We start from the raw sequence: 10,786 nt of genomic DNA on the forward strand, positions 1-10,786 counted from the left end.
GGGATAAATTTGGGATGGGGGATAAACGAGGGCCAGGAAAAGGTGAAATTAGGGATAAGTGAGCATGAATCCCTCTGATCCCAAATCTCCCCAGATTCCTTATGTGTCTTCATCCCCCAAAATTCCTATTTTTGAGCTCTTTTCCCCTTTTATCAAACCTGAATTAACCAAATATCCCCAAATTCATCCCCCGGGACAGAGGTCACCCACAGACCCCATTTTTGAGCTTTTCTCCCTTTTTATCAAACCTGAATTAACCAAATATCCCCAAATTCATCCCTCAGGACAGAGGTCACCCACAGACCCCATGGCGAGCGTGGTTTGGTGTCAACTTCCAGGTGAGTTCTGCATTTCCAGGTGAATTCCTCACTTCCATGTGAATTCCTCATTTCCAGGGAAGTTCCTCACCTCCGGGTGAATTCTTCACTTCCAGGTGAGTTCCTCATTTTGAGGTGAATTCCTCATTTCCATGGGAATTCCTCTTTTATTTTTTTCCTCCTTACTTCCACATCCCACCAGAGTTTTTTTTTCCCTGTTTGTTGAGAATTTGCCTTTTTTTCCCCCAAGGTCAAACCTTCCTCCCTCCTCCTCCTCCTCCTCCTGCCGGTAATCCCGGCTGCCGCTGGCGTGGGCGGTGTTAATCCCCTGCCCGGAAATCCTGGGATAAATGAGGAAGTTGGGAGGGAGGCCTGTGCCCCTGCTGGGCTTAATTAATTAATTAACGATCCCTGCCTCGATTGATTCCTCAATAAACTCCCCAGAAAGGGAGGGGCAGCGGGCGCTGAGTCATGGATGACTCAAATTCTTGGAATTGAGACTCAAATTCTTGGAATTGAAACTCAAATTCTTGGAATTGGGAGTAATCAGCGAGTTTGGCAACAGTGCTTTGAATAAATCATTAATTTGGGGAAGGGTGAATTAGGGGAGAAGTGAAGGAGGCTCCGGTCCTGCGGAAAGGGATCCCAAATGATTTATTCGTTAATTGAAAGTTAATTAGGGAATTTGGTGTTTTTGCAGGAGATGAGATTGGGGAAAAAAATCCATTTCAGGGATAAAGTGATATTTGGGATAATTTCAGGGATAATAACAATAATTTTGGGGATAATTTCAGGGCTTTATAGCAGGGAAGAGAGGAAGGAGGAGAGGGGTGAGAAAAGCAAAATCACCTTTTTTTTAATGGTAAAAAGCCCCAGATTTGGCAAATTAAAGGAGCTTTTCCAGGACTGGAGCAGAGAGGGATGAGTGGGGGAAGAAAAAGGGGTGAACAAGGTCCCAGATTAAAGCTGGAACACCCCAAAATTCAGCCCTGAGTTGTGTACGGGGAAAAACCTGGATGAGAAAAGGGACAAAACAGGAAAAAAAAGGGGATTTTGGCAGATTTTTTCGAAACATCTCCGGCAGCGACGGTTTCGCAATTCCTGCGCCGAGGTGGGGCACAAACAGCTCCAACTTTAAATCACTGATTAAGGTGGAACCCAGGAAAATTGGGGTGAAATCCAGGAAAAAAAATCCATCCACGCTGTGCTGACCCGGCCCGTGTTGGAAAACCCCCAAAGCACAGAAAGCTGCCCAAAATGAGCCGTTCTGGGCCCCTTTCCCTTCAGGAGGGGACACAGAGCCACGTCCCCATCCCAATCTCTGGGCTTAATTAATCACAAACATCCCTGGGGTTAATTAATCACAAACAGCTGGAATTGGTTTGGGGAGGAAAAATTCCAAAATAAATAAAACGTGGACAGAGGGTGGGGGGAGAAAAGAGTTTAGGGCAGGGAGGAGTTGGACTAAATAGAAATTAAACCCGATTGAGTTTAATTAACCTCAGTTTGTTACTTTTTTTATGGGTTTATCCCCAAATTCGGGGTGTTTGCACCAAAAGTGCTTCGGGTTCAGCGGCGCAGAGGAGGAGGGGAAGGAAGAGGCGGGACAAGGGTTCCTTAACGAGAATCTAATGAGTCATTAGTCAGATAGTCCAAATCAGACTCGTCAGGCAATGAGGAACAGCACCAGCGGGGTCACGAGGGGCCCTGGGGGGGATCCCGGCTGGTTTTGGGCTCAAACTGCCCGAAATTGGTGAAAGGATGGGATTGGTGACAGGAGCCCGGACAAGGAGGTCCCACCCTGTCCCCGTGGGGCACCAGCAGCGATTCCAGCGGGGTTTTTGTCCTTATTTTGGGATATTCCCCCCAAAATCCAGCTGGAATTCCCAGCATTCAGCATTCCAGCTCCCACCCCACCCACACGATCCATGACGGATCCCTCGATTCCGGGATCCACCTGCAGCCCACGTGGGGATTTTTGGTTGTTTTTGCATCTCCTCGAGGATTTCCAGTCGCTCCAGTTCACCCCAGAGGGGCTTTTGGCCCCTCCATGGATTGAGTTCCTAAATCAAGAGCGCCCTTGGGGTACCCCAGCTCCTCCACGGGGAGTTTTGGCTTCTCCACAGGGTGGAGATTTCCCCATCCGTGGGATTTTCTGAGGATTTCACGGAGCACAAGTTGAGGTTCCGACAGTTCAGGAGGTTCAGAACAAACCCCGCTGTGCCCCCGAATCCTCCTGGCCGGAATCTTTGGGAATTCACCCCAAAAACTGGGGATGACTTTGGGTCCGACGGTTGCGTTTCCCGTGGTCAGGAGGAGGTCGCTGAGGAGAGCTCTGAGGGTCTCTCTGCTTCTCCCCCGAGGCTGAACCCTCACCTGCAGTGAGGAAAGGTGAGAATCCGAGCTGGAATCTGAGATCCACATCTAAAACCACCCAAAATGCTCCATCCTCATCCTCAAAAAACACCCAAATTCCTCCATCCTCATCCTCACTGTACATTTCCCCAGCTGGAATCTGAGATCCACATCCCAAAAAACACCCAAAATCTTCCATCCTCATCCTCAAAAGCACCCAAAATCCTCCTCCATCCTCATCCTCATCCTCACTGTCCATTTCCCAAAGCCTTCACCCAAGCTGGAATCTGAGATCCACATCGAAAAACACCCAAAATCTTCCTCCATCCTCATCCTCACTGTCCATTTCCCAATGCCTTCTGAGATCCACTTCTGAAACCACCCAAAATCCAAGCTGGAATCTGCGATTCACACCCCAAACCCTCCATCCCCATCCTCCTCCTCACCGTCCATTTCCCAACGCCTTTGCCCAAGCTGGAATCTGAGATCCACATCCAGAAACACCCCAAATCCTCCTCCATCCTCATCCTCACCATCCATTTCCCAATGGTGCCACCTTCACCCAGGCTGGAATCTGAGATCAACATCTGAAAACACCCCAAATCCTCCTCCATCCTCATCCTCATCCTCATCCTCATCCTCATCGTCCATTTCTCCTCCATCTCCATCCTCATCCTCACCATTTCCCAACACCTCCACCCAAGCTGGAATCTGCGATCCACACCCCAAACCCTCCATCCTCATCCTCCTCTCAACATCCCAAGCTGGAATCTGCGATCCACACCCCTCCACCCTCCTCCTCACCGTGCGTGTCCCTGGATCACGTCAGGATCTCGGGCCGGGCGGCGGCGCCGCGCTCGGCCTGGTGCCTGTCCATGACCTGCAGCACGTCCTCCAGGATGGACGGCCCCAGGTCCACGTGCAGGGACAGCAGCGAGCCGGCGTGCGACAGGAAGGGCTCGGCCTCGCCGTTGGCGGCCGCGCAGGGACGCGGCGGCGACGACGACGACGGCGGAGACGACGGCGGAGACGACGGCGACGCCGCGGCCTCGTCCAGGTGCAGCCGCGGCGGTTTCGGCGGCGGCGGCGCCGCGGGCAGGGTCAGCGCCTGGGCGGCGCCGAGCACCGGCAGCGAGATGGCGTTTTTGAGCAGCGGCGACGGCGCCGCGGCCTCGGCGCCGACCTCGCCGCCCGACATGGTGGCCGTGCGCGAGAACTCGAAGGGCGCCGGCGTGGCCTCGCCGCGGTCACCGGCGCCGCGCGGCAGCAGGTGGAACTTGCCCTGCAGGAAGGAGATGTCCCCGAAGGTGTCGCCCTGGCCGCCGCTGCCCACGTGGATGGTGTGGCGGAAATCGCCCAGCGGCGGGCTGATCATGTCCGACGAGAGGATGTCCCGCAGCTTCTCCTTCTTGCCCTTGCGGCTGCCCCGCTTCAGGTAGATGGGCGCCTTGGCGCTCATGGTGGCTCAGGAGAGCCTGGGGAGGAACGGGAGAGGAGAAACCTCAGCTCTGGCTCCTCAGAACCGAACCCCGGATCTGCCCCCGGTGCGATATCGCCGCCCGAACGATGGAATCCAGGCGCAGGGAAGAGCAGGGTTTGGGGCTTAGGGAGGAGCTGTGGAGGGCAGCAGAGCAGAGTGCTGGAAAGCGGCGTTTTTAACCCAAAAGGGCTTTTCTCACCCTGAGCCGCTCTCTGCCCAGCCCCGCCCCGCCCAGCTGGAGTAAAAACCAGAAATTTCGGAGATTTGGGGCCACAAGGGGAAGGAAGTTGGGGTTTCCCCTGTTTCACTCGTGAACTCTGAGCTCAGCTGAATCTGGGCTGGATTTTCCAGCTCTGGGGAGAAACGAGGCAAAAATGGGAATTTTTGGTGCTGTGAACGGATCCATCCCTCAGCGGGAGGGAAAAAGGGTTGGAACGAGTTTGGGGCCACCAGAACTTTCCCTGTTAAATCAGCAATGGAAAGTTCTGGAAGTTTTCACCCTTAGCACGAATTTTCAGGGGGAAAAAAATTCCACCCATGCCTGGTTTTGTAACCAGCGAGGGCAGAGCAGCGAGAGGGATTTAGGGACATTTAGGGACGCTGAGTGAGGGATTTGGGGATGCCCCGAGGGGCCTCTCCCGGCCGGAATTCGACCCAGAAAAATCCCGGGCAGGATTTATCCCTAAAAACACAACAACAACAGCAGCGATGGCCCGAGGGATGGAAAATCCCAATTCCCCTTCACGGCTGCAAACCTCCCCTGATCCCGCCCGTTCTCTGCTTTTGGGGAATATTCCTTCAAAATTCCCTGTTTTGGGGGGATATTCCTTCAGAATTCCCTGGTTTTGGGGGATATTCCTTCAGAATTCCCTGTTTTTGGGGAATATTCCCCCAGAATTCCCTGCTTTTGGGGAATATTCCCTTATTATCCCATTTTTAGGGAATATTTCCTTATAATTCCCTGGTTTTAGGGAATATTCCCTTTTTATCCCATTTTTAGGTAATATTCCCTTATAATTCCCTGGTTTTGGGGAATATTTCCTTATAATCACCCATTTTTAAGGAATACTCCCTCATGGTCCCCCATTTTTAGTGAATATTCCCTAATTATCCCATTTTTAGGGAATATTCTGTCATAATCACCCATTTTTAGGAATAACCCCCCCACTTTTAGGGGATACTCCCCCATTATTCCTCATTTTTATGGAATATTCCCTTATCATCCCCTGTTTTTAGGAAATACTCCCTGATTGTCCCATTTTCATGGAATTCTCCCCCATTCTCCCCCATTCTCCCCCATTTTCATGGAGTTCTCCCCCATTATTCCCCATTTTCATGGAATTCTCCCATTTTCATGGAATTCTCCCCCATTATTCCCCATTTTCCCCCCCATTCCCCGTTACCGACCGGCGCCGCTGCCGAGGTGACACCGCCGGGAATTTGGGACAGGGAAGGGAAGGGGAAGGAAGGAAAAAGGGGAAAAAGGGAAAGGGGAAAAGGGAAAAGGGAAGGGAAGGGAAGGGATCCAGGAATGGGGAGAGGATCCTGGGGCAATCCCAAGGATCAGGGAGAGGATCCCGGGAAGGCAGAAGGATCCTGGGATGAGGAGAGGATCCAGGCAAGGGAGAGGATCCCGGGGATCAGGGAGGGGATCTCAAAATGGGGAGAGGATCCCGGGTGGATCCCGGGGATCAAGAATGGGGTGAGGATCCCGGGGATCAGGGAGGGGATCAGGGATGGGATCCCGGGTGGATCCCAGGGATCGGGGATGGGATTCGGGATGGGATCCCGGGGATCGGGGATGGGATCCCGGGTGGATCCCGGGGATCAGGGAGGGGATCAGGGATGGGATCCCGGGTGGATCCCAGATGGATCCCAGGGATCAGGGATGGGATCCCGGGGATCGGGGATGGGATCCCGGGTGGATCCCGGGGATCAGGGAGGGGATCCCAAAATGGGGAGGGGATCCCGGGTGGATCCTGGGGATCAAGAATGGGGTGAGGATCCCGGGGATCAGGGATGGGATCCAGGAGGGGATCAGGGATGGGATCCGGGAGGGGATCAGGGATGGGATCCGGGAGGGGATCAGGGATGGGATCCGGGAGGGGATCAGGGATGGGATCTCCCAGATGGATCTCAGGGATCAGGGATGGGATCAGGGATGGGATCCCGGGTGGATCCCGGGGATCAGGGATGGGATCCCGGGTGGATCCCGGGGATCGGGGATGGGATTCGGGATGGGATCCCGGGGATCGGGGATGGGATCCTGGGTGGATCCCGGGGATCAGGGATGGGATCCCGGGTGGATCCCGGGGATCGGGGATGGGATCCCGGGTGGATCCCGGGGATCGGGGATGGGATCTCGGGTGGATCCCGGGGATCAGGGCCCGGCCCCGGCGGCTGATCCAGGCCAACCCTGGCGGTGCAGAACGAGCGGCGCCGCTGATCCCGGGATTAACGCGGGACAGACGGACGGACAGACGGACGGGAGGGGGCGGCGGCGCCGGGCGGGGACGGGGACGGGGAAATCTGCCCTGGGAATGGGGATCGGCACCGGGAAACGGGGAATCGGAGGGGAAAAGGGCGCTTGGAGGGGGGAAAAGTGAAATTAAAGGGAAAAATCGGGGCTGGAGGGGAAAAAGTGGAATTATGGTGGGGGAAAATGGAATTATAGGGGGGGATAAATGGAATTATTGGGGGGGAAATGGGTTTGTGGGGGAAAGGGGTGGATTTGGAGGAGAAAAAATGGAATTATAGAGGGGGAAATGGGTTTGTGGGGGAGAAAAGGGTGGATTTGGAGGGAATAGAAATGGATTTGTAGGGAATAGAAATGGAATTATAGGGCGGGAAAATGTGGATTCCCAGGTGGGGCTGAGGATGATGAGGATGGTGATAGGGATGAAGATCCCAGCCCCCAAATCCCCTCCTCAGGGAGGTCCCAAACAGGTGGAAAATGGGCTGGGAAAGGAGGAGAACGCCAGGAAAGCTCCAAGGAATAAAACATTTATGGGAGTTTCCATCCCTGAAATTCCATGAGGCCCCAAAGGATGAGTCAGGAATGAGGAAAGCAGGGAAAAAATAGGAAAAACAGGGAAAAAACAAAGAAAAAGCAGGGAGAAAACAAGAAGAAAAAAAAAAAACCAAAAACAAAAACAAACAGGGAAAAAACAAGGAAAAAACAGGAAAAAAACAGAAAAAAAACCCAAGGAAAAAGCAGGGAAAAACAGGAAAAAAAAAACAAGGAAAAAACCAGATAAAAATACAGGAAAAAAAAAGGGGGAAAAAGCAGGAAAAAAGGGATGTTTTCCCCCGGCTCCGAGTGGGAGGAGCTCCAGGACTCCGACCCCTGGAATCGCCCGAATCAGCAGATTCGATTCCCACCCAGGAAAATTTCAGGAATTTTTCCTTTCTTCCATCAATTCTGCCTCCTCTAGAGGAAATCCTGTTCCCTTTCCATCGGTGTTTGGGGATTTTGGGGTTGGATTGGGAGGAATTTGGGGTGTTTTTTGTGAATTACAGGGAAATTTTGTTCCTTTTTCAGCACTTTGGGCTTCAGCACACGCAGGTTTTGAATTCCCACCTGGTTTTGGGAATTCAGGTTCAGCTCAGGAGAAATTCGGGATCTTTTTGCCTCTTTGCCACCAATTTACCTCTCACAGCCTGGAAATTTCACCCGGTTTTGGAAATTTCTGCCCAATTTCAGCCCCTTGAGCTTCAGCACCTCAACATTTTTACTTTTCCCATAAAAATTCCAATTTCCTGCCCATTTTGGGCCCGGAAAAAGCCGGAATTGGTTAAAATCGATTAAAACCAGGAATGAATTGGTTAAAATTGATTAAAATTGGTTAAAATCGATAAAAACCAGGAACGAATTGGTTAAAATTTATTTAAATCGATTAAAACCGGGAATTAATTGGTTAAAGTTGGTTAAAACTGATTAAAATTGATTAAAACTGGGAATTAATTGGTTAAGATCGATTAAAAACCAGGAATGAATTGGTTAAAATTGGTTAAAATTGATTTAAAACCAGGAATGAATTGGTTAGAGTTGGTTAAAATCGATTAAACCCATAAATGAATAGGTTAAAATTGGTTAAAATTGATTAAAACCGGGAATTAATTGGTTAAAATTGATTAAAGTTGGTTAAAATCGATTAAACCCATAAATGAATAGGTTAAAATTGGTTAAAACTGGGAATTAATTGGTTAAAATCGATTAAAACCAGGAATGAATTGGTTAAAATTGATTAAAAACCAGGAATGAATTGGTTAGAGTTGGTTAAAATCGATTAAACCCATAAATGAATAGGTTAAAATTGGTTAAAATTGGTTAAAACTGGGAATTAATTGGTTAAAATTAATTAAAATTGATTAAAGTTGATTAAAGCAGGCCTGGATTCCCCGCTCCCGTCTCACCTGGGGAATCCAGCGGCGGGTGCGGCCCGGGGGCAGCGCAGCTCTGACCGTTCCATGCCAGGGACAGGAAAATCCCAGCTCGGGACGGTCCCGGAGGATGAGGAAGGGAGGGAGGAAGGGAGGGAGGGAGGAATCCCGGCCTCGGCCACACCCGGAGCCCTCCCGGTGACGGAAAATCCACGGGAAAAGGCGAAATTCGGGAAAAGAAAGCCCGAAATTCGGGAAAAGCCAAAATTCGGGAAAAGGAGAAGCGGCGGGGCCGGGCTGGGGTCGGAGTCCGCTCGGGATCCCGGACGCTCCTTGGAAATGCGGAAATCTGGGAATTCAGGAAATCCAGGGGCGCGGAAATTCAGGAATCCGTGGGTTCGGAAATCCGGGAATTCAGGAAATGCAGGGGCGCGGAAATTCAGGAATCCGTGGGTTCGGAAATCCGGGAATTCAGGAAATCCAGGGGCGCGGAAATTCAGGAATCCGTGGGTTCGGAAATCCGGGAATTCAGGAAATCCAGGGGCGCGGAAATTCAGGGATTCAGAAAATCCAGGGGTTCGGAAATCCGGGCTTTGGAAATCCGGAAATTCAGGAGATTCGGGGGTTCAGGGAATCCGGGAGTTCAGTAATCCATTATTCAGAAATCTGGGAATTCAGAAATCCAGGGGTTTGGAAACCCGGGGGTTCAGGAATCCGGAGATTTGGAAGTCCAGGGATTCGGAAATCCGCGGTTTCGGAAATCCAGGGATTCTCCTGTTCGCAAGAAAGAACGCCCGGAAAGCGCCGAGGCGGGACCCGGGGCTGCTGCGGGGCTCCGGGGGTTGCTCCGGGGCCGCTCCGGGGATCCAGGGGCTGTTCTGGGGACCGGGGCTGCTGCGGGGATCCGGGGCCGCTCCGGGGCCGCTCCGGGAGCTGTTCCAGAGATCCGGGGGCCGCTCCTGGGGTTATCCCGGGGGTTCAGAGGCCGCTCCGAGGCGGATCCAGGGGCGGTTCCTGGAGCTGTTCCAGAGATCCGGGGGCTGTTCTGGAGCTGTTCCGAGGATCCCGGAGCTATTCGGGGGATCCAGGGCCCGTTCTGGGGCTATTCCAGGGATCCAGAGCTGCTCCGGGGCTGTTCCAGGGATCCAGGGGCGGTTCCGGGGATCCAGGAGCTATTCCGGAGATCCAGGGGCTGTTCCGGAGATCCAGGGGCTGTTCCGGGGATCCAGGGGCTGTTCCGGGGATCCAGGGGCTGTTCCGGGGGTCCAGGGGCTGTTCTGGGGGTCCAGGGGCTGTTCCGGGGGTCCAGGGGCTGTTCTGGGGGTCCAGGGGCTGTTCCGGGGGTCCAGGGGCTGTTCCGGAGATCCAGGGGCTGTTCTGGGGGTCCAGGGGCTGTTCCGGGGATCCAGGGGCTGTTCCGGGGATCCAGGGGCTGTTCCGGGGATCCAGGGGCTGTTCTGGGGGTCCAGGGGCTGTTCTGGCTCCGTTCCGAGGCCGTTCCGGGGCTCCGCCGGGAGCGGGCGGAGCCGGGGGGCTCCAATTAAGCGCCGTGTTAATGAAGCGCCGTGTTAATGAAGCGCTGTTTTAATGAAGCGCCGTGTTAATGAAGCCGGGATGCGGAGAGCGCGGGGCCCTGGGGGAAGGTTCCGCTCTTTTCTCCCGGATCAAAGGAAGGAATCGCTGCTGTCCCTTTAAATGCGGGCGGAGAATCCGGGCCGTGAGTCCGGGATGCGACAGCGCCGAGCGCGGCCGGGAGGGCTCCAGAGGGGAGAGGGGAGAGGGGAAAGGCTCTGCCCGCCCTCCCCGCGGCACCCCGGGACTGAGAGGAAATATTTTCTCCTTTCCTTTCCTTTCCTTTCCTTTCCTTTCCTTTCCTTTCCTTTCCTTTCCTTTCCTTTCCTTTCCTTTCCTTTCCTTTCCTTTCCTTTCCTTTCCTTTCCTTTCCTTTCCTTTCCTTTCCCTCTTCCTTTTCCTCTTCCTTTCCTTTTCCTCTTCCTTTTCCTTTTTCCTTTTTCCTTCCCAAATTCCCGGTGGTGGCACCTGCGGAGCCCGGGATCGGGATCCGGGATCGGGATCGGGATCCGGGATCGGGATCCGGGATCGGGGCTGGAGTCCGGGGTCAGGATTTGGGATTCAGGATCGGGGCCGGGATTTGGGATCAGGATCCAGATTTGGGGTTGGGGCTGGGATCTGAGACTGGGGCCGGAATTGGGGTCAGGATTTGGGATCTGGGCCGGAATTGGGGATCAGG

General features: G+C 53.3%; 1 protein-coding gene across 1 annotated transcript; it reads right to left on the minus strand.

Annotated features, from left to right (window-relative positions):
* Positions 1 to 1,786: 1,786 nt before the first annotated feature.
* On the minus strand, positions 1,787 to 9,738 carry CDC42EP2 (CDC42 effector protein 2). Its single transcript, XM_058822401.1, has 3 exons — positions 8,569 to 9,738; positions 3,477 to 4,147; positions 1,787 to 2,693 (listed from the first exon to the last, which is right to left on the minus strand). Exon 2 carries the CDS (start codon positions 4,129 to 4,131, stop codon positions 3,493 to 3,495), a length of 639 nt encoding a protein of 212 aa, XP_058678384.1. The 5' UTR covers positions 4,132 to 4,147; positions 8,569 to 9,738; the 3' UTR covers positions 1,787 to 2,693; positions 3,477 to 3,492.
* Positions 9,739 to 10,786: the final 1,048 nt, after the last annotated feature.

Source organism: Ammospiza caudacuta, chromosome 32 (genome assembly GCF_027887145.1).
Source record: "Ammospiza caudacuta isolate bAmmCau1 chromosome 32, bAmmCau1.pri, whole genome shotgun sequence".
Classification (NCBI taxonomy): Eukaryota; Metazoa; Chordata; class Aves; order Passeriformes; family Passerellidae; genus Ammospiza; species Ammospiza caudacuta.

Excerpts from the sequence above, each read along its gene's own strand:
- CDC42EP2 (XM_058822401.1), bottom strand. The coding sequence starts at position 4,131 with ATGAGCGCCAAGGCGCCCATCTACCTGAAGCGGGGCAGCCGCAAGGGC.